The 24,229-nt window shown below is 39.4% G+C and overlaps 1 protein-coding gene and 1 long non-coding RNA gene across 2 annotated transcripts in view; both read right to left on the reverse strand.

Annotated features, from left to right (window-relative positions):
• wwp2 (WW domain containing E3 ubiquitin protein ligase 2) overlaps positions 1 to 7,174 on the reverse strand; it is a 145,248-nt gene extending 138,074 nt beyond the window's left edge. The window contains exons 1-4 of the mRNA XM_077567937.1: positions 6,902 to 7,174; positions 6,378 to 6,462; positions 4,081 to 4,237; positions 34 to 155 (exon numbers count right to left, since the gene is read on the reverse strand). Of these exons, the coding sequence (XP_077424063.1) occupies positions 34 to 155; positions 4,081 to 4,237; positions 6,378 to 6,450 (352 nt within the window). The 5' untranslated portion in view covers positions 6,451 to 6,462; positions 6,902 to 7,174. The remainder of the gene's footprint in view (positions 1 to 33; positions 156 to 4,080; positions 4,238 to 6,377; positions 6,463 to 6,901) is intronic.
• Positions 7,175 to 19,802: 12,628 nt separating this feature from the next.
• On the reverse strand, positions 19,803 to 23,441 carry LOC144053561 (uncharacterized). The gene is made up of 2 exons (XR_013294475.1): positions 22,348 to 23,441; positions 19,803 to 21,605 (listed from the first exon to the last, which is right to left on the reverse strand). It is a non-coding gene; the product is annotated as an uncharacterized LOC144053561 (long non-coding RNA).
• Between the last annotated feature and the right edge of the window lie 788 nt (positions 23,442 to 24,229).

The raw sequence follows: 24,229 nt of genomic DNA on the forward strand, positions 1-24,229 counted from the left end.
AGTGTGCACATGAGTTATTAACTGCGTCCTTACTCTTGCCATTGTGCATGTGCAATGTGTCCAGCAAATCTATTGTAGCGCTGCCCAGTAACTCTTTCCTCAGGGTGTGGCAGCTCCACAGCTTCAGATCCAGACGAGTCTGAGGTGTCACATTCCTGGAAAATGTGGGAAAAAAATTAAAAAAAATAAAAACTCAATGTGGTCAAGACAGTACAAAAAAAGAACACCAAAAAGCTAAATTGCAATGTTTAATAAGTATTACCAAGTAATAAATCAGAGTAACTTTTTGCCAGCACAAAAGTTAGGTGCACCAAAATTTCAACCGCATCACACACAACACCACAGTTTTATAGGTTTAATCTTATAAAAAATAAATAAATAACTTGAGCTGAGAGTAGCTTCAAAGGGCCCTCACAACCCTGGACACGGTGTACTATCACATAGAATCCTCTAAAATATAAATGTTTTTGCCAGGCCTTTTGTGTGTGCAAAGTTTCATGAGTAGTCATTAAAATATGTCCTCTGTAAAAGGCCAAATGGTGCTCAGTTCTCAAAATGTTGGGTTTAGCATACAGCTTATGGGGGCTGCTACATATGCCTTCAAATTTTTGTGGCTCTTGGTGAAACATACATTATGAATGCTTCGTTAAAGGTGCATGTCGCAAAATTGACGCAGATTGTAGTGTTAAAATAACCATATTTTTTACCCACACGTTTTAAGAATTGTAATGTAGCCGCAAGGGGACACAAGCCAGTGTTTTCTTGTGCCAGTCACAAGCCCGGATAAAAACAGAGGGTTGTGTCAGGAAAGGCATCCAACTTAAAACTTTGGCCAAACCAAACATGCGAACCAAATATATGAATTTCATAATGGATCGGGGAGGCCCGGGTTAACAACGACAGCCATCAGTGCTGTTGACCTACAGGGTGCCGGTGGTAACTGGACTACTTTTGGTTGAAGAAGGAGAGGAGGAAGGTGTGTGCGTAGGAAGAAAGAGAAGAGGAACACCAAGAGTGTAGGACTGAGAGTAGGGACTTTGAATGTTGGAACTATGACAGGAAAAAGTAAAGAGCTGGTTGAAATGATGCAGAGGAGGAAGGTGGACATACTGTGTGTTCAGGAGACCAGGTGGAAAGAGAGCAAAGATAGAAGTTTAGGAGCAGTTTTTCAAGTTATTCTATCATGGTGTAGATAGGAAGAGAAATGGAGTAGAAGTCATGAAAGGGCCGTTTGTTAGGAACGTCCTGGAGGTAAAAAAAAAAAAAAATGTCAGAGTGATGAGTCTAAAGCTAGGAATCGAAGGTGTGATGATCAATGTTGTTAGTGGGTATGCGTCACAGGTAGGATATGAGCTGGAGGAGAACGAGAACTTTTAGCTGGACCTTGACGAAGTGATGCAGAGCATTCCCAGAAGAACAGAGGTGATGGGCAGGTTTGGTAACCAGGAGAGGAACGTATAAGGAAAGAGGATGAAACGGGACCCACAGCTTGCTTTCTACTTGCTAAACAGGTAAGATCTCATCACAAAAATGTGATAGGGTCTATTTATGATAAGCAATGCACATTAAAGATGAAACATATCTATTCTGTCCTTCAGAAATTGAGGGTTTGAGTTTGTAATGAAAGTTATACAGTACAGTATGTAGGCTTAGAGCATACTCGTGTGGTTGCTTTGTACACATTGATTTGCTAAGTAGAAAAAAAACATCTCGGCAACACGCAACGCCAACTCGTTCATGTGCTACACTGACTGTTGGATCCTATTTGTTACTGCCTGGCACTATTTTTTTGTTCTTATCACTGCATGACGCGCTGCATACAGCTGACAGACGCGCGTGTTCCACCGTGATTATAAGTTTGAAAAATCACAATAACATGTCTGACAACGTCACTGACAATAGGAAGACAATGTCTTTAGCATTTAGCCAACTTGATGGTGGCGCATCAGCTGTAGCCCTGAGAGAGCGGGTGACTGTCACTGACAAATGGGGTATCTGTTTAAAGTGCTCGGAAAGCGATGAAACGTGTGCTGAGATTCAGGGACATTTTTATTGGTACAGCCCGGGAAATCACGCGCCCGTACCATTTTTACATATAGAATAATATAATATAGTGTGACGTCTCACAAGAATGCTGCCAGCAGACGTGGTTGGCAATCTAATTTTTTTATTTGTCTTCACCCAACCGGCTACTGTTGGCCGCAGCCAGAAGCTTTACTCGCAAGCCGAATGAGCACACGTTACCAACAATGTATGGATGAGTCTCTTTCCACCGCGAGACATGCGATGTGTTCACTAACACTCAGACACAAAAATACAAAACCGAATGTGCAACACAGGAACACACAACACACCTTAGTTACACTATCTTATAAAGTTTATACCATCGTAACATTATATACTAATCACTCTAGCTCTCCATTAGCTCTCTCGCTACAGGTAAACACTTTCAAGCAACTTGATTTGTGCGCGTCTGTCAGCTGGATGCAGTGATATGAACAGAAAAATAATGCCCATAACCCCCAGCCAATTAGCCGGACTACTTTCGTCTCAACCAAAACCGGACCAGATCTCAGGTCACAGGACGCTGTCAGGGCGAAGTCGGTAAGGAGGCCATACAGATTCATGTAAATAAAAATTTAAAAAAGAACTCTCACTTTAACCGCGCAAGCGCCATCTAGTGGGCCGAATTTCAGTTTTGTAACTGTGGACCCCACTGGGCCACAACTGCCGCAGGCAGCTTTCAATTGAGGCTTTGTACAGATGTAGCGGGGTATTTTTAATACCGAATATTTCTCCTCCTCCCCGTGTAGGAAAAAAATCTGTCCACACTGCCTCTAACCTTGCCAGCAAGCTGAATTTACGCAGTATTTGTTCACAAACACTACGAGAATCCATCTTGAACTGCTCGCGGCTCAATTTTCAACCAACCGCAACATGCAGCTGTGACAAAACCAGGAAGCACCGAGGCCAGGGGAAACGAACAAACCTAGCATAGACGAATGGACGCTGCAATTAATTCTGCTCCCGCAGAATTAGTCACCGTTTCCTTGTTGAATGTTGAACAGCAAGAGGCACTTTGTGCATTTTTATCTGGTAAAGACGTTTGTGCTTTTTTTTTCTTCCTTAAACGAGACTGAAGACTACATTTTCATCGGTTGCCGTGATTGGTGAAAACAAACGTGCAGAAGATGCCACATCATCCAACCAGCTCGAAGTATTGTACGGAATGTCCCGCCTTCCACAAGCAAATCAACCATTGAGCAGTCCCACATTGATAATGTGAAAAACTCCCTTGAGTGAATCACAATTATCAATCTGATTACACTGCCTCGTCTGTTTAAAAAAATCCACATAAACGCACACAAAAATGGAGAAGTTGATTCCGGAATTCTTTGCTTGTTGGGCATCTTATTGTGCGTCAGTGTTTACACATAAATAAATGTCATTGATGACCACATTATATCATGTTACTTGATACTGATTTTATACATATTAACTAGATTTAATTTAGTTATTATATACAAACAATAATAAGTTAACATAAATCATCATTTCTGAATGGGCCCCGGACCACTTTTTACAGGAAAAGCTGGGCCCCAGGGTAAAAAATGTTAAGAACCATAATGACTTGCAAATGATTAACAATCTGGTCATCAAAGTTCTTTCAAGTGCAATTCCACAAGACAGTGAGGCATATTACTGGCTGGGCTGGTCAAAGTGGCTGAAGGATATACAGTGAACAAAAATATAAATGCAACACTTTTTTTTTTTTTGCTCACATTTTTCGTTGGCCTTAAGTTGGACTCAAAAATCTAAAACTTTTTCACAAATGGTAATTTCCCTTAAATAACCTCAAAGTGAATGTGCCACTTTGATTGACCATGAGTGAAGTTTGCTGCAGTCACTCCCAGAGCGGCACAGCCCTCCCTCTCTCAGATCTGCTTGCCTGTGCTCATCTGTTCAATCACCAACATAGGGCCTAACCTGCGTCTGAGTTACACCACGCACTACTCAGGATTTACGGCAGTCACTTACCTTGGGTTTTCTATAATACAGAAAGCGTATATTGTTTCTTACAGAGTGAGATCTTCATTCCACTGCAGCTCAAGGTGTCCACTGCGCTTGGCTGTCTTTTTGGTTTCACTGGAAAGGCCATCTGCAGTCACCTCTACAAAGGAGCTGAGCCGAGAGTGACGGGTTGGCAGCTTGGGAGATTGAGGCTTCGCAGACACCACTAGGAACACATTAATGAGGTTATTGGGGCAATCTTTTTGTAGATAAACAACTAAGTCAATATATTATTATATATTCATATTTCTCTTTGGTCATTGCTCCAAAAAAAGAACACAAATTTAACATCATACAATAAATATTTATGATTAAATAAACATTACTATTGCTGTCACTATCAAATATTTTTAGAATCAATTAATTTATCGATTATTCAATCGACTAGTCTGATTCATTTTAATTTTGCATTGAAGTATATAACAAAAGCATTTTTTCCATAATTACTTTATTTGGATTATTTTGTTTATTAAGCAGTGTTTATTTCATACTTTGTATTCATATAGTGATTAAAAAAAAGGGAGATTGATGTTGTACTATGTTACCGGTTTGGTCATTGTTTTTCAAAATAAAAACAGATGTCTGCAAATGTCTTATTTTGATTAAACACAGAAGATAATCAGTCTTCTTTCATGAACAACTACAGAAATCAGTGAACAATTACTGTCGATATGCTGAAATCAGAGATTTTGGACAATTTTAAAATAAAAAAATGGCTCCAAACATTTACTCGATTATTAAAATAGTTGTTGATTAATTTGATAATTGATTATTTATCGATTAATCGATTAATTTTGACAGCGGTAGTTCAAATTGGAAGTTTCACTTTGTATTGCACTATAGAATAAATGTACAAAATAATAATTTAGTGCTGTCACTATCGAATATTTTTAGAATTGATTAATCTATTGATTATTCAATCGATTAATCGACTAATAAGATTATTTTTAATTTTGCATTAAAGTGTATTACAAAAGCATTTTTTCCGCCGATTGCTGTTCATTAACCAGTGATGGGTGTTTATTTCATACTTTTTTATTTGTATGGTGCTTTAAAAAAAATGGTTAATTGTTGTTGTACTATGTTACCCATTCGGTCATTGTTTTCCATTTCCATTGTTTCCCAGTTACTGGACGACCGGCTCACCCCTGAGCCACAGCCGCCACACTATACAGTTTAAGTAGATAGGGGAAATTTTTGCTAGAGCCAAACGGCATCAGACAGCGTCCTGAGCAGATAAAAACAGCCAGCTTTGGCAGCATCAACAGAATGTGAAGCCACATAGTTGGTAAGTTAACCAGTGATGGGTGTTTATTTCATACTTTTTTATTTGTATGGTGCTTTAAAAAAAATGGTTAATTGTTGTTGTACTATGTTACCCATTCGGTCATTGTTTTCCATTTCCATTGTTTCCCAGTTACTGGACGACCGGCTCACCCCTGAGCCACAGCCGCCACACTATACAGTTTAAGTAGATAGGGGAAATTTTTGCTAGAGCCAAACGGCATCAGACAGCGTCCTGAGCAGATAAAAACAGCCAGCTTTGGCAGCATCAACAGAATGTGAAGCCACATAGTTGGTAAGTTAAGCGTATGGATGTGTTGAACCAAGATAGCAATAGTATAGCATTAGTTTTAGAAAAAACTGGCCACTTGAATTACTGGCGAGTTTCATGCATTTGAGATGCATGCACAAGAGATGTTGTAAACATGTAAGATGTTATAAACATTACATGTTTTATTTATTGTTTATCAGCATTTTTGTTAATATATTTTTTTTTAGTTTAGGGGTTAGACTGTAGAGTAAATATACAAATTGTTTAACTAAATATAGTTCTCCATCTTCTGATTGAATTGGTATCTTTTTTTTTTTTTGCAGATTGACCCCGAAAATCCTGAATGTGTAAAAAGCCAATTTATTATTATTATTGTTTTTTTCAAATTAACAGTAATTAAACAAGTTATTTGAACAGACACGTTGCTCCATCTTATGATCGGACTTGTTATCAGAATTTTTTATTTTTTTTTTATTATTTTTTTTTTTTTTTTTAAATCGCTTATCGGCGATCGTGATCGGGCCCAACAATCCTGATCGTGTGAAGTCTAAAAAAATTAATGATTGCTGGGGTTCTTTTATGAAAAATGTCTCATTCAAAATCATAGGCATATCTGTCCAACAGAAAACAAAGCGCTTAACCAATTGGTATCCTGCTCATTTCCAACCCAAAATGATCTTACAAACCGGGTAAAAGAACATGAAAGGTTAAAATTGTGGCATGATATGTTTAAGAATTAAGAGATTATTACCTTTTAAAATCAACTGAGACTTTTCAGTAGAGTGGACAAGGACACCAGGTCTGGTCACAGTGGAAGATGCCATGACATCAGACCACTGAAACACATATTGTCACATTTTCACTGCATCATATCACAAAGAAGAGACGAACAACATTTAGCAGGCCATCAAAAATGTTTTAACTCAATGAAGGCAAAGACCACATGTTCGACCTTCAGGCTTATGTGATACAGTGTAAATACCTTGAGAAAAGATTTACAACATCACATTGTGCAAACTTAGATATGCATGCTGACTGGTACTTAGGGACTACAAAGACAATATACATCGTCACTCGAGTTAAACTTATGGGGTGGAAGAAGAAAACTTCCCAGCAAGTAGGAATTACACTGCAATATCAGTGAAACATTTCTTGCTGCAGTACATGCCAAGGTGACTACGACTGGCACATCCGTGTGGGACTATTTAGGGCAGGCTATGTGCTACCGGAGGTCACAATTTAAAACCAATTTAAAATAGTTGCATTAAAAACTACCTCAAGTGTATTCCTGGTTCAGGACGAAAGGGGTAACGCTTACGCAAATAAAAATAATAATAATAAATACATACATAAAAATAAAAGAACAATTCTTTAGATCACGAAATGATACTAGCTAAACGACTACACTGCGTTAAGTAACAACAAATGCGCAGTGGTCTAATAACTGTTCCGTGGATCACCTAATCATACTACCTAACCAAAGCTACGTAATATAAATACCCTTGCTTTTACGCATAAAATAAACACGGAAGACGATAAAGGCGTTTCTATGCATTACAGTAAAGTAAAGGGCAGAAGGCATTCCCGTTACCGGTGTGTTTTTCACGATCATAATAACTACATATTTATATAGTAAAATTGCTTAATATTCACGTGAAAAATTATGTTCTGAAACAAAACAGTGTTCTTTTTAATATTATATTATGAGCAAAGCGATGTAATTTGCTACAGAACAAATTATATAATGTTGTGAGAGCGATATGTTATATTTATTTTGAAGGGAAAATCACTGCCTTTTCTGGTGCATTGACTATTGTTACAAAATTGACCTGCAAGAGGCTAACTGTTAGCGAGCAGCAAGCATTGTGGGGTATAAGGAAAATACGTCCATAAAACCTGCTCTGACTAAACTTCTGAGAATAGCTTAAGTGGACCCAGCGGTCGCGTACTTCAAAAGGAAATGTGTGCGTGCGTGTATTCACACACGAACAATGATTCAAAAGTAGACTCGTTTTTCATTACCTTTTAGGTGGTGATCCGCTGGTGTCGCCAGTGAACTTTCATTTCCGCCACAGTTGCAAAACCACATGATCTATCATTTATCAGCTGTGCACCACACTGGGATGTTATAAATAGGAATGTTCTACACCAACAACATTGAAATTAGAGAGAGCCCTTATAACATAAGGGGTACAAGTGTCTACATTTTTTTTTTTAAAACAAGAACAAATATTAGGCAACGGTGAGTTTCTGTAAAAGGTGTTAATTTGTGGAATAATTTTGGAACTGACCTGAAAATATGTCAGTCACTTGCTGAATTTAAAACATTGTTTAAAAGCAAAGTTTTAAAAATAAATAAATAAATCAGACATGATCTGTTGAAATTGTATACTGTATATGCTGTAATTTCTTTGGATGTATCTGTATGAGTGTAATGAAAATTGTATGTGTGAGTATTAGGATATGATTCATATAAATGTATTAAGGTATATGCCTATGAATTTCATGTACATATGTTGCTGGCAAATGTGCATATGTTAAAGTGCACTTGTATATATGACTAGGTTTATCCTCTTTTTTTTTTGCTGAAATACAGTAACCTTATTATTCTATCAACATAAAACGAATAAGGGGTAGGACTAGATACGTTTTTAACTTCCTCCTATCCTCCTAAATATAAACTTTTTTTCTTCCTGTTCTTGTTTTTCTTTTTACTTCAACTTATATTTTATACTTGTAATGTGTTTGTGTTTTCTTCATGTTTATATGTTCAAAAAATATATATTTACATTTTTTTTAAGAGGTTGGACACATTATTTTTAGCTTAAAAGGACAGTGTGTAATATTTAGCCCCATCTAATGATGAAAAAATAATTCATTCATTTTAAAAACCCACTATTTGTTTCAAACGTGCAAAAAAAAAAAAATCCAGAGAAAGAGAGAGAAAATTGGGCACATTTTCATTGCGGAGATCAGTGATCAGTGGCAAAGAGTGGGCATGCTGGAGTGACATATATGTATTTTTTTATTCATTTTAATATTAAATATTATTTAATTATTATTTTATACCACTGTGTAGGTATCAAATTAAAGCAGAAATATTCAGGACTAACGCAGGTTGATGCACACACACTGTAATGTAACCAGCTACGTGGTGAGTGAAATGACACTATCACATGCCCACAAATTTGCCAATACGTTGGAATTTACAGTATTCGGAACTGGCTCGGCCCACTAAGTGGGCTCAACCCGGGAGAGGAAAAAACGACATCGCTCTTGGATCTAACACAACTTGATTTCTCATTGCGCATGTGCGAAACAAGCTGTCAGCTTTTGAGCTCTAAGTGAGGAAAACAGGACGAATTACACAGGAATTTAAGATCAAAACAGTAGACCAAAGGTATTGTATAATAGAGGACATTGACAGATAAATATTTTCAATTATGTTATTGAAGGCCCACTAGCCATTTCTGTTAGTGGCTCGGGCTAACTTCTGGTCGATGGGATGCTTGCTCACTTCAAATAACAACAGGCTCTATGCATACATCATTTCTGTATTTAGGGTAAGTGTTACTAACACATGAATCCAGTGAAATTGTATTGTCTGTCCTACCTGTAATTATTTTGTTGTGAAGTAGCCTGGCACAAACTTGTAGTGAGAATGTTGGTTATCTGAATACAGGCTCGAGACGATGAACAGTTCCTTCAAAGCTTTTATTTCTACAGAATATTCAGGGCACAAATGAGTTACAGACAATGGCTGTAGCTTCTCACAAGTGCGGAGTTTTCAGCGGACTTACAACATTCTTATACTATCTTGAAGGGCGGTACCACAAAGTTTCCAGTAAACAGTTCAACAAAGTTAACCGGACGTGCGATAACATTCAAGGACACTATCCAGACACAGAACAAACATCATTTGAGGAATAGAGGAAGTTATACAGTCATGACTACACCTGGCAGAGATAGCGATAACACTCAAGGTGAGGATATATCCGTAGAACAAAGCTCAACTGAGGAAATTAAAACAGTTATGACTAAATCTGGGCAGAAGACACACTTCAAGGGCTATATAAATATTAATATACTTGACATGACTTAATGTTTTTTTTCCCCTGGCGCACTTGCCCCCCAAAATGTCTGTGCACACCACTTTTGACACGCTCAACTTAACCTTGTTATTAGATCACCAAAAACTAGTCACAAAATAGACTAGAAAACCTTTATTGTCTAAATTGCCTTTATTTGTTCTCTGGTGCAGCAGATGGAACAAACGTGAGTTCATGAAAACATGAAAGACAACCAATGGTAAAATAATAATGATGAACAGCATATACTACTGACTGCAGGATGAGGATTAATGTTCCTTCGAAGCTTCATGATGGAGCGGGCGACATCAAAAACGAAAGACTGTGCCTTGCATGGATGGCTCCTTGCGCGGCTCTGAGCCGGGTGGAGAAACAGAAGGACGGACAGACTACCTTCAGCAATTCGATGTTGCTATCGTTAAATGGTCTCCGAATATATAAAAGTTTTATATAGCTCATTTGTAGTAGTGGCTCACTGGTAAATGTGTTCAAATACAAAGCTGAAAATAATGGCGCATCACAGAGTTGGCAGGAGGAGCACTGTAATTGATTCCTTCACTCCTACGGATGACTTTCCCACCTTGAAAAGCACCAGCTCAGAGTTATTGAGTATAACTATTACAAAAATCTACGTCAACACAATTTTAAAGAATTTGGTTATTTTTCCTTCAGATAGTATCCCGATAGCTTAGAATAAAACCGGAAAAATACGGAAGCTTGTACGCTTCCCTATCTTTCCCCCGGAGCTGCCGGCCTGTCTGAGGCACTGTAGTGCATGTGCTTAAAATTCTATGCATCTCTTTGTTCACCACGAGATGGCGCTAAATATTACACACTGTCACTTTCAAGCAGATGTAGGAGCCAGCCAAACCCACTTCCAACTGCATGTTGACTACATGACCGGGGCAATCTAACACTTGATCTTCACGCCACTTGATGTCATAAAACTGCAATCAATCATCACCAAAATTTATGCACGCATCTCTACTTAATATCATCTTCAAATTCAGCCCTAGGAGTTCACGCCTACTTCTACTCATATGTAGAGCTGTCAAAATTAATTGATTAATCATCAAGTAATCAATTATCAATTTAATCGACAACTATTTTAATAATAATCGAATAAAGGTTTGAAGTCATTTTTTTTAATTTAAAATTTCCAAATACTCTGACTTCAGCATATCAACAGTAATTGTTCACTGATTTCTGTAATCCTTCATGGAATTAGACTTATTAACTCTTTGACTGCCAAAAACGTTAAATAACATTTAGTAAAATCCTACGGAGGAGCGCCAAAGACGTTAAAAGACGTTCACCAAGTTTTTTTTTGTTTTTTTGGGAAACGGGTGGAGGAAAGCCTTGGCCAGCTGTGCTGAAAGTATCAAGCAGATCTAGTTAGTATAATGACTATTTTTGGCCCCTAGATGGCAGCGATGACTCTCTTTGGACAAGATCGGGTAGGCGTCAGTAGTAGAAGACGTGAGGCAGAGCTAGAGTGTTGACGGGACAATGGCTGAGAAAGCGAAAATGGCGACCAGTGGCAAGCAGCTCACGCTTGATCGTTTTTTTCAAAGAAGAGAAGCATCAACCAGTGCTAAAGAGCACATTCATGACGACGATGATGATGATGGTGACTCCGAGGTTGACGCCGAAGTTGGAAACGTTGATGCGGCGGCTATGATCACGTCATAAAGCCTCACCGGCTAGCGATGCTAACACCGGAAAACGCGGAGCACAACCGAGCACTTCTGCTCAGGCGGACGTTCAATCGGACAACGAAGAGTGCCAAGAGTCCAATGCATATTCATCGGAGGAATGGGTACAGTCTGATCACGGAGAAGACACTGGTCATTGACTACGATGCCACCATGAACGGAGCGGATAAGATGGATCAGAACATCTCTTACCACCCGGTATAGGAACTGAAGGACATGAGGAAGCCAGACGTAACACCACCGTAACGTCACCGTATCATGATCCTGAGAGTAGACTTGATGGCAACATGGCCAAGCACACACTGCGGTATATACTTGCTATTCCCCGGAAAAAAAAGCCAGCAAAAAAGTGTAGCGTCTGCAATCGCAGTGAAACTAATCTGTTGTAAAAATCCTGCTGCGTCCCCTTGCACGCAGAGGAGTGTTACAAAAAGAAAAACTGTATTTGAAACATCCACACAATTGTAAATAGTACTACGTTTGCACACATTTGTAAATAAATTGTTTTGTCAAATTGTTACACTGTTGAATGGAAATAAACGTATTTTGCTATCAAAAAACACTTTTTCATTGTTGGTGGTAGTGTTTTACAGAAGTAAAGCACTGTTTAGGTGTTTGTGGCATCATTCATGGGAAAAAAAAGTGTCAAATTCACTAGAGTGCATGAAATAATATCGTTTCACAAAAAGCTTGATTTCTCCGTATTTTGTTTCAAAACAGAGCATTTGGGTCAAAGTAACCATTTTCTATTGTTGATTACTAAAAAACGGAATAAGGTAGAAACAAACTTTTTTTTCTGATGAAAGATGAGAGTCCAATCTTTCATTTGGTAGTATGTGTGCTTCCATAGTCCAAACACAAAATTTTCTGTGGACCTTGAAAGATCAGTCAAAATGCTTAAATCGGCTGGCACCCACGGCATCCCTTTTCTGAAAACGTCTGGCAGTCAAAGAGTTAACTTCTATGTTTTATCAAAATAAGACATTTGCAAACAACAAAATCAGTTTTTACTTTGAAAAACAATGACCGAACCAGTAAAATAGTACAGTACAACATCAATGCCCTTTTTTTCCCTTTTTTTTTAATCACTGAATGAATACAAAGTACGAAATAAACACAAAATCACTGGTAAATAAACAGCAGTCAGGGAAAAAATGCTTTTGTAATACACTTTAATGCAAAATTTAAATGAATCAGATTACTCGATTAATCGATTGAATAATCGATATATTAATCGATTCAAAAAAAAAATTCGATAGTGACAGCAGTACTAATATGTTAAGTGTTTTAGACTGTCCCTTGTACCAGTCTACTGCAGTTTCCCCGGCTTGTTTTTTACAAATACTCTATATTTTACAGACTTGCCATGCCACGCTGCACAATGCCACACCAAAAACTCACAGATGCACTTATGTGCTGACTTCTGAAGAGCCATGTATTGTTTATGTTTGTTTCTATACTTACAGAGCTGCTTTAATTTGCAAAATAACGTTACGTTTATTGTGAAAAGAAGATAGGATGTTGTTGGTTAAGCACTTCCTGTTAAGCGACGTCTCAGGAAGCTACGCAGACTGAGTGCAGCTCCGTGTCCTCAGGTCTCGAGCCAAGCACAGCCTGTATGTGATGTATATAAAAATGTTTTGTGTGAAATGTTGAGCATTATACATTAGAGGGGTTAATCGTTTGCATTAAAGAGATGCTAGAAACGTTTATTTACTATTAGCATCGAGCTAACGGTTAGCGCGTTAGCTAGTGAACGTTAGCATGTGTTGACATTTAACTGTTTCAAATTTACATTTAACTGTTTCAATTTATATTTTAACTGTTTCCATGTAGTTATACATGTGTAGAAGTAGATATTACTATGTTAACCCAGTCACCAGATGTTTAGGAAAGGGTGTGATAAGGATTGCTTTTGATCTCATCTTTATTTGAAGTCTCCTCTCTCTTCCTGGAACAGCACAAGGAGACCAAAAGGTTGAATTTTGGATTTTCCTACACATTTGAACTATATGTAAGTGGTGACGGTCTTCTTTACGGAAGTACCGTCACGTTGGATTTGGCGCTGCTGTGATTGAGACAGCATTGGACAGATTGAAGTGGACGGCTATGTTTGTTTTTGTTGTTTGTTATTTTTGTTGTGTTTAGCCGCTTCGCGAAGAAATCGGTAGATCTAGATATAACTTATTATTCGACGAAGTAACGGTGTATTTTATTTTGTGAGATCCGTGCAGATATTGGAGATATTTGTGTTCGTCTGTGGTTATTTTATTTTTTGGAGGAGTGATGTGCAACGTTGCTGAATAAATTTGATCTGTTGAATTGTGATACCATAAGTGAGATGTCACTGATTTAATATATTATTAGATACTACTTGAATATAATTAACTCTTTTACTGCCAAAGACGTTAAATGACGTTCTGCAAAAACCTACAGAGGAGCGCCAAAGACGTTAAAAGACGTCCTCCCATTTTTTTTTTTTTTTTTTTTTGAAACGGGTGCTGGGAAGGCTTGCGGAGCTCTCCTGAAAGTTTTAAGCAGGTTTTTTGAGCCTAATGACTATTTTTGGCCCCTAGAGGGCAGCGATGACTCTCTTTTGACAAGATCGGGTGGGCGTCAGTAGAGGCGGAGCTAGAGCGTTGAGCAGGAGATCAGAATGGAAAACAAAGGAAAAATGGCGGCCGGTCGCGAGGAGCTAACGCCAGAGCCGTTTTTTTCAAAGACCAAAAGCATCGCTAAAAAAGCACATTGTTGATGACGATGATGAAGATGATGGTGACTCCGTGGTTGGAAAGCATTGACGCGGCAGTAGAAGACGTTAGATGGAGCTAGATGGAGGAGGGAACGGGCAATGGCGAGCGTTTGCAAGCAGCTCTACACTTACAAGACGAAAGGCATCGACCAACGCTAAAATAGTACATTGATATCGATGATGATGAAGGTGAATCCGAGCTTGACGGCGAAATTGGAACCGCTGATGCGGCGGCTATGACGGTGTCGTAACGCGGAGCGCAACCGAGCACGCACAGGCGGACGTTCGATCGGACGACGGAGAGTGCCCCGAGTCCAATGCATATTCATCGGAGGAAGTGTGTACAGTCTGCTACTTGCTTTTTATTCCCCGGAAAAAAAGGCCGTCAAGAAAGTGTAACGTTTGCACGCAAAACGGACCAATGTGAAAGTGAAAGTAAACTGTTGTGCGAGTCCTGGCGTCTCCTTGCACAGGAGAGCGTTACAAAAGGAAAAACTGTATTTGAAACATCCACATAATTGTAAGTAGTACCACAGTTGCACACATTTGTAAATAGTTTGCGAAATTGTTTTGTCAAATTGTTACACTGTTGAATGGAAATAAACGTATTTTGCAATCAAAAAACACTTTTTCATTGTTGGTGAAAGCGTCTTACAGAAGTAAAGCACTATTTAGGTGTTTGTGGCATCATTCATGGACAAAAAGAAGTGTACAATTCACTAGAGTGCATGAAATAACATCGTTTCACAAAAAGCTCTTTTTCTCCGTTTTTTGTTTCAAAAGAGAGAATTTCGGTGAAAGTAACCATTTTCTATTGTTGATTACTGAAGAACGGAATAAGGTAGAAACAAACTTTTTTTTCTGATGAAAGCTGAGAGTCCAATCTTTCATTTGGTAGTGAATGAAAAAGGGATGAGAAACCTGTCACATGTTCTTGTTTGAGCTCATGATGCTGAGACCTCTTTTGTTATGCTAAAACAGTTTTTGTCATTAGCCGTGTTGTTTGTCATGTTTGTCTTTATGCATCAACACCTCTTGAAGAATATGAACAGCGTCACCATGTATGCGCAGCTTTTGCTTCAGCACTTGCGCGCGTGATAAAAAAACCCATCTAATATCGTTTTACATCATCCGTTGACAATACCAGCCAAGCATTTACTATGACAGGGGGACGACAGAGAAAGATTGAATCAGTCTTGACACAACTGCACATTTTGTTTACACACGAGGGGACAAATATGGCAGTCGGCATGCTAGAAGGGCAACCTCACTGCTGCACTAAGCAAATTCTAGAAGATAATTCACTGAGAAAAGATCTTTATGAAATCCCATTAAACGACCCAGACCTGACGTTATTCACAGACGGCTGTTGTTTCAAGGGTGAAAACGGACTACAATCAGGTTTTGCTGTAACATAGATAACTGGAACAACTTTTGACCTAAAAGTGGCAGAGAGACTTACAGGGCCTCAGTCAGCTCAACGAGCAGAGATAGTGGCTGTGACAACTGCATTGAAATTAGCAAAAGATAAGACTGTGAACATATACACTGACTCCGCGTATGCACATGTAGTTGTACATACGGCCATCAAAGAATGGCAAAGAAATGACTTCATGACTGCTTCAAGGACACCTATCAAACACCATCAAGACATTTTTGATTTGAAAGACGCCTTGCTACTGCCCAAAGCAGTAGCTGTGATAAAATGCAAGGGACATTCAAAAAATAATGATTTTGTCTCAGTAGGAAATGATTCCGCTGATAAGGCCGCTAAACAGGCAGCCAGCTACCACACAACACTTCAATTGATGGTGAGCGAGGGTGAATTGGGAGACGGAGAAGAGATAAATCCCCAAACGATCAAACTGTGGCAGGAGAAAGCCAGCCCGGAGGAAAAAAAACGTTTGGATTTCGAGAGGTGCTGAACAGGATGGGGAAGGTATTTGGAAGAGAAAAGGTAAATATATCCCATCACAGAAACAATTAAAAATTCTAATTTCTGAAGCCCATGGAATATGCCATGTTGGTGTAGACGAAACATTAAGACGACTGAGTAACTGGTCACATCCTTACATGAGGCAAATTGTCAAAAGTGAACTACAGGATTGCACTGTTTGTAATAAATTCAACAGTATGCCTACATCTAAACCTCCTCCTGGTACCCACGATCCAGAAGTGACTGCTCCGGGACAAGTCATTTCAATGGATTTTACTGACATGTTAAAGCCAGTGGAAGGTTACCAATATCTATTGGTGATAGTAGATTCATTTTCAGGATGGCCTGAGGCATATCACTGCAAATCTGAAACAGCAGATGTTGTGGTGAAACATTTGATTAATCATTACATACCATCACATGGGTTTCCCAGAAAACTTAGATCAGACAATGGAACCCATTTCAGAAACAAACATTTACAGGAAGTGGAAAAAGCATTAGGACTAAAACATATATTTGGTTCTGTATATCATCCTCAATCTCAAGGACAAGTTGAACGAATGAATAGAAATATTAAAGAAAAATTGGCTAAAGCACTGGCCTCATCAAAATTAAACTGGCTACAAGCTCTTCCTATTGCATTAATGAATGTACGAATGTCATTAAATTCAGCTAAAGGTTGGACTCCGTTTGAAGGTCACAAAAACAGACCATTTCCGGCTCCTAATATTCCGCTGGGAGAGTCACAAATTGCAGGACCTCCAGTACTTAAACAGATAGTATCTACATTCTCCAAGCTAATGAATAAACAACCAGATGTTCCTTCAGAAATAAATAATTGTGAATATGTGTGGTTAAAAGTTACTAAACGAAAATGGTGTGCTCCTAGATGGACTGGACCGTTCAGAATCACGGAGAGAACGTCTTGTGCAGTGCGTTTGCATAAGAAAGGCGACACCTGGTTTCATCTGACTTCCACAAAGCCCGCTGGTTCTGGTTCGACGCAACTGGAGAACCACGCCTACTCCCAGTATCCAGCTGCTGTTCGAGGAAGCTGCTGTGCGAGGAGGCTGATGTCAAGTGCTTTTTCGAAGCATTATTCCGCAATTGGGTCACATTTTGGGAAGATAATCCCAGTGACCAATCCTGGATCTCTGGCAGTCGCCCAGGCTTCTGAAAGAAGCTGACAACGCCCCAGGAAAAAAAAAAACAGCTGACAAACGCCCTTGTCATTCAAAGAATACATCACGAGATGGCTTCGACAATTAATTGTTGTTGCGACAATTTTGCGCCAATTTTGCGACAATTTTGCTCATGTTGATTGTTACAGTATGTCATTCTGGTACTTTTGGAAGCCTTTAGATGCAAATTTTAATGTAACTGCAACACATCGTGTTAAAAGAGATAGTAAATCCCCACACATTCCCTGGATCATATCCTGGACGTATAATAACTCAATTGCTTTGACACTTGCCCCGAACACAAATTCCACTTTTAAAATTCCGATTAAATCTTTGAAGGGATTTAAAAGTGGGAGGCAAACAAAAGGTAGTCTTTGGGTTAAATATTGGTGGTATTTGACAGGACATGTTTTACGACTAGACTGGAGTGCTTTTGTAACCACCCAGAGCGGACGATACTGGCCACCGGGATCAAGCGTGGAGGCAATTTTCTTTAGCAAAAGGGTAACGCTACGTAAAATGGGAGGTCAACTCGAATTGACTTTTGCTCTTCCTGATGGAAATATGCGGCCACCTAATGTAACTTTAAATAATACCTCCTGTTTTGGTCTATTGTTATGGGCATGGTTCTCCGGAGCTGATCCCTATTTTTCAATTTTAATTTGTGTAGATAAAACTATGAGTAAGTTAGAACAACCAAAAATGACTAAATACGCAAGAGAAACTGGGGTAGAAGCTGTTAGTGTATCAATTGATGGTGTAGTTGAGTTGTTTCGGGCTACAACAGGATTGTCCGGCGGCAGTAATAATTGGCTACTGCTGGCAAACAAAGCAGCGCATGCCTCTGGAAATAACTGTGTACTGTGCGTGGGACCACGACCTTTATTGCGAGTAATCCCTGCTAAAATAGAGGATCAGTGTGTAATGGAACTTATGAATAAAACTGTCCCCAATGTTAAATGCTCAAGATGGGACAAGATGTATCCGCTCGTAAATTGGCAGACAACTAAACCAATATTTTCAAATAAAGTTGCGGAGGGTAATTTTTCATGTATTAAACTGACAGGCACTGGGGAAAAATTGGGAAAATTAAATCACATCACTCTCTGCATTTCAGCGATAGATGTTGGATGGAAATTTCAACCGCAATCCAGAGCGGACATTTGGTGGTGGTGCGGGGCTGACCGAATATTTGTTAAGTTACCGATTAATGTGCAAGGATATTGTGCTCTCATCACCCTCCTTCTGCCAGTACAAGTTTTCCCCACATCTGTTGATAACCTTTTACAAATGATTGATATTTGGAAACCAAAATCTTCTCCTTTTCACAGAGTCAAACGTTCTTTTTGGCAGGAGCAAACTGTTCCCACCTATATAGATGCACTTGGGGTACCTAGAGGCATTCCGGATGAATATAAATTGGTTGATCAAATAGCTTCAGGATTTGAATCTCTAATTTGCTGGTGGTGTACAATTAACAAAAACGTAGATAGAATTAATTATGTACATTATAATGTTCAAAGGCTAGGAAATTGGACTCAATCTGGTTTTGACGCTGTACACAGCCAGTTAGCGGCTACATCTTTGATGGCATTTCAAAATCGTATTGCCCCTGATATGTTGCTGGCAGAAAGGGGCGGAGTTTCCTCAATGTTTGGAGATCAATGTCGTACGTTTATTCCAAATAATACGGCAACTGTCGCAATTGAAGGACTCCGGACACTTAATAAAAAAATGAAAGAGCATTCTGGTATAGACACTTCAGTATGGGACAATTGGATGCATGTTTTTGGCCGCTATATAACTTTAGTTTCCTCAATTCTGATTTCTGTTGCTGTATTAGCTGCGTTTTTAACTACATGCGGTTGTTGTTGTATTCCATGTATTTGTTCTCTTTGCCAAAGAATTATTACTGCAGCTATTGAAAAACAGGATGTACGAAATAAGACTTCTTCTATGATGGTGGAATCCGTGGTTTCTCCAGTAATGCCCGCAGTCGTGACATCAGAAGAAGATCCCGCTGGAATTTTTCTCTAAAAATAGTTTTTAAGGTTTAAATGGCCGGTTTGAACTCTTTCAAGTTCAATTGATGGATTGTTGACATTTAACTGTTTCAATTTACATTTAACTGTTTCAATTTATATTTTAACTGTTTCAATTTAGTTATACATATCTACACAGAAGTAGATATTACTATGTTAACCCAGTCACCAGATGTTTAGGAAAGGGTGTGATAAGGATTGCTTTGGATCTCATCTTTATTTGAAGTCTCCTCTCTGTTCCTGGAACAGCACAAGGGGACCAAAAGGTTCCTGTTTATTTAGCGGGGGGACGTTGAGGGGCTGAGCGCTCTGCGCCTCAACTCATCCTGTTGTTGGAATTTATTTCTATATTAATATAAATTTAAGTTAATAATCTGACTCCAATTTGTGACCTTACCAAACTATCACCCATCCAACAATAGCATGCTCGTTCTGCAATAGAAAGGTATCAGGAAGCCGGCATTTTCACACACGAGTGGATTTATTCCTAACACTCAAATCTAATACATCACAGCTGGGGTCCCGGGTCCCTATCAATACAATTCTATACGCCTCTGTCTCAAACAGCAGACGTAGTCGTCTCCGAGTTGCCCCAGTGAATAGTTATACTACACAATATTTAAATGACACAGAAACAAAGGCATCCTGGCATTATTCTATTGGCTATGTGTTTTCTGCAGTTTAACTTTAGCTTGCTTCTCATTGGCCGATCTTCATCCGCAGGTCACTGGGTGGCTTCTCCTGTTTTGTACTTTTCCGCCACGGTCTCAAACAAATGTGGTTTATAACCTACTTTGATCTTATCACGGTTCTGCATCTCCCCCTGCAATTAGCATCCTTTGTTGGCAACCTTCCATTCCTAACACGCCCACGTGCATCACACACATCCTGTATTTCACCCCCACTCAACACAAACTCTTATATTCCTTTAATCCCTCTCATGACCTCAGACGACTGAGGTCATCACTCGAATACCTTGTTTTTTATTGTTAAACATGAGCTATAAATCAATAAACAACTAAAAATTAGTAAAAAATTTCATTCTAGTAGAAAATCAGTATAAAATTTCATTCTTTCTCATGGCCTCAGATCCCTGAGGCTAACTTCACATACTCACATCCCGGACTCCCGGAGGGCCACCGCTGTCTCCGCTTCCTGGGGGTCCTTCTGAGGGATCATCATATACTGACCACCCGGCTGTAGTGGCCCCAACGTGCGTTCAATTGTCTTAACAGTCAATGATCTGATACATGGAATATAACAACATCCGCATAACACCATGATAGCCTGAATGCTCTTTCATTTTATTACTTAGCGTGCGCAGACCCTCCAATGCCTTAGTAAGGCGACCATCAGGAGATGTATTGTTGGGGATCAGAGTACAACACTGCTCCCCAAAAATACCACACACTCCTCCTCTTTCAGCTAACACCATATCTAAACTCATTCTATTTTGGAATGCCATAAGAGACGTGGCTGCTAATTGCTCGTGCACTGCCTGGAGTGCCGAGGTGGTAAAGTTCGCCAATCGTTGGACATTGTAGTGGACATAATTAATCCGGTCCACATTTTTGTTTACTGTAATAAACAGAAAAATACTCTCCCATCCTGCTGCCACTTGATCCACCAATTTGTATTCATCAGGGACCCCTCTCGGAACTCCAATTGCATCTATGTATGTGGGGTCTCCTGCATTCAACCATTCTTGCATGTCCCTTTTCTTCCTCCCAAGGAAGGGGATTCTTCCCCACTGTCTAACTCCTTCCCAATTTATCCTAGCCATGTCTAATGCTGTCACACTTATTGGCATGATCAGCGTTACTAGGGCGCACTTACCTGAGGCATTGGGGGGAAGCCTATCGTACAACACTCTCTCTCCACACCACAGCCAAACATCAGCACGAGCGAGAGGTATTCCTGCTGGCAAAGACACATTTTCATTACACCATGACTCCTGGATGTTTCCAATCCCAGGGCCACTCCCATGTAACTTTAGGCAGGTAAAATTTTGTTGTGCAACATGGATGTCAAAAATGGGCTTTTGCTTTTCCATATTTGTCAGTGGAAAGGCCGAATCCAATTGGCTGCACTTTCCTTGGAGAGTTTTGTTATACAGGAAACCAAAGAGACAGGTTTTGGATACAACAGTTGCTGCCATAATTTTCAAAACTGGTCTTGCACCTAAACATACCAAACAATCCTCGTTAGTATTCTTAGCGGCCTGTTCAGCCATCAGGAGCCAATTATTAGTGACCATAGAAATACCTGTGTGACTCATAAACCAGTCATCTACTGTCGTCATTGTTTTGGCCGTGGTACCCGTTCGACGGGTATAATTATTTACTACCGGTGCTTCCCCTTTTATCATAGTCCCATTCTCACAAATGATAATTGGAAAATATGGATCTTTTCCAGACGAATATACCCACAACTTAAACCCCCAACATGATGTGTTTAGCACTAACACTTCTTGGTGTGGTGGCGCAATTGACTTATTACCCATTGCAATTGTTAATTTCAATATCTCCCCTTCTTTTCTCAGGAGAATCTTATTATGGAAATACTTAGCAATTTTATTCTTTGATGGTGTCCAATAATCACCCGCCTGTGTGGTAACCACGGAATCCCATCCCCACATTGTCACATGTGCTGTCATATACCACCAGTAACCAGGGAACATGTCTCCAGTTACTAATGACATGACTGCCTTCACTGGTGTATACCACGCTTCCCGAAACCCTCTCAGTGCCTTTATTGGTATATTTACTTGGGTCTTCGTATTAGGGGCCACTGTTATTCTCACCGAATTATTATATGCCCAGCCTATCATCCAATTCTGGTAGCCCTTTTTCTCCCCCTTATTTTTTGACTTTACCTCTCTTCTCCTTCTAGGTTCCTGTGGGCGTACCAAGGACCAGTCCTGGTACTGTGGTTGATAATTGTCCAATTTATCTAACAAATCAAGCCATTGTTGAGTCCAGTTGAAAATTGTCACCCAAGTGTTCACCTGTGTCGGTTGTTTACACTTCAGATTTAACAGTAGTTGTTGTGTCTGTGTCAGCGTCTTACCACCATCTTGCTCTGCTTCATACCATACCGTTCCATTACAGGAATGATACACCATCACTCGTTCTCCTTTCGTTCCATCACTTCTATCATCCCGCACCATATGTTCAAACGCTAACATAGTCCACACAAAGCACAAGCCTGCAAACAAAATAGTCAATAAAGTTAAACATTTGCATCGTCGTCGTTTTTGTTCCGACACTTCCGAGTCCGATTTTGATCCAATTCTCGCCATCGACACATTCCCTCTCTTGACCTGCCCGTCCGGGCAGTCAATCTTTAAGCTCACCATTGGCAGGCACAAAGTCTGGGGCCGGGCGCAACTGTGAGTAATGGTACCCCTTTTGTCAATTCTCATAATCGCTTGCACCTCATTTGGGAGGCCGTTCAGCATCGCCGTCCTGAACATCATCTCAGCTTCAGGGTAGCTGCCTGGGTGTTTACCTGTGGTCTCAATCCACAGCTCCAATGCTTGAGCATAATGTTGCTCTTTGTCGTACATCAAATTTCTGTATTTTTAACGCTGGTTTCTTATTATAGCAGTGTAAATCATTTAAAAACAACATCATCTTAACTCAGAACTATTCATGTCCGGCCGGGCCATGAACAGTCTGAGAAGAGATTTATACTTATACCTTAAATAAACACTGCAGTTCATTTTTAACAACTTGTCTCATGAAAAAATGTCACCCAGGTGTGTCAATGTTCCTTCCACACCTAAATGGCATATTCCATGGGCTCTAGAAATTATACTTTTCAATTGTTTCTGAGATGGAACATACTTACCGTATTTCTGCTATAAGGGTCGTCTTTTGTCATCTTTGTAGAACTTATTTTTCCAACTCCCATCCTCTTCATTCGCTGCCTGTAAATTCCTCACACCTAACTTCATTCTCACATCAGACTTCCTTTCAACCATACACAGACAGACCAGTCATTCTCACATCAGACTTCCTTTTCAACCATACACAGACAGACCAGTCATTCCCCCATCTGATAAAGATCAATTTTGATCATTTCAGACCTGAATGTGAAAACGGCAACGGCTTCCAAATTGCTGCTTCAAAGAGGAAAAACAGACACCTTGTGTCCTGTAGATTAAAAAACAACCAAATTGTGACAATTTGGCCAACACCAGAACTATAAAAAGATCTCCAGCTGAGCTAGCCAGGAGCCATAAAAACAAAAGCCTTTGAGGCAAGAGTTTGTAATGTAAATTTGAATCCTGTAGATTAGAAAAACAACCAACTTAAGCAGATGTAAATTAAGATACTGCAGCGGAGGACTTTTAGGGTCAGGAAGAGATGAAAAAAAGATTTAAAATAACCCCATTAATCTATTGCAGGTCACGAATCTTCCAAATATCTGCCATCTCAACTAATAAAAGAAATGAGTTATAATCAGAAAAACAAAACAAAATCCCTACTTTACACCAACCAAAAAGTATTCTTAAAATGCTAACTAACCTCACCTCTTCTACAGAGTAGTGGGGGCTTTGTAAAAACACAGCAGGGAACTTTGCAGATCATGACCCAATCAAAAATCAGTGCTGCAACCTAAATCAAAAATTAAAAATTTAACCAGCAAATTCGCCATAAGTGTTCCATATCTGAGTCCACTCTGAGAAGCCAAAGTTATAAAAGAGAAATGGGAAAATAATAGAAGGCCAAATTCAACAAGCATCAAACAACGGAAAATATAGTATTTAAAGATTAGACTAAATTTTATACTACCCTAATTCACATAAGCTGTTCTCAATTTCCGAAACTGCGTTGCTATAGATCACATTTCCTTTCTGACATAGTACAGAGTGCAAATGTCTA

Source organism: Vanacampus margaritifer, chromosome 6 (assembly GCF_051991255.1).
Source record: "Vanacampus margaritifer isolate UIUO_Vmar chromosome 6, RoL_Vmar_1.0, whole genome shotgun sequence".
NCBI lineage: Eukaryota > Metazoa > Chordata > Actinopteri > Syngnathiformes > Syngnathidae > Vanacampus > Vanacampus margaritifer.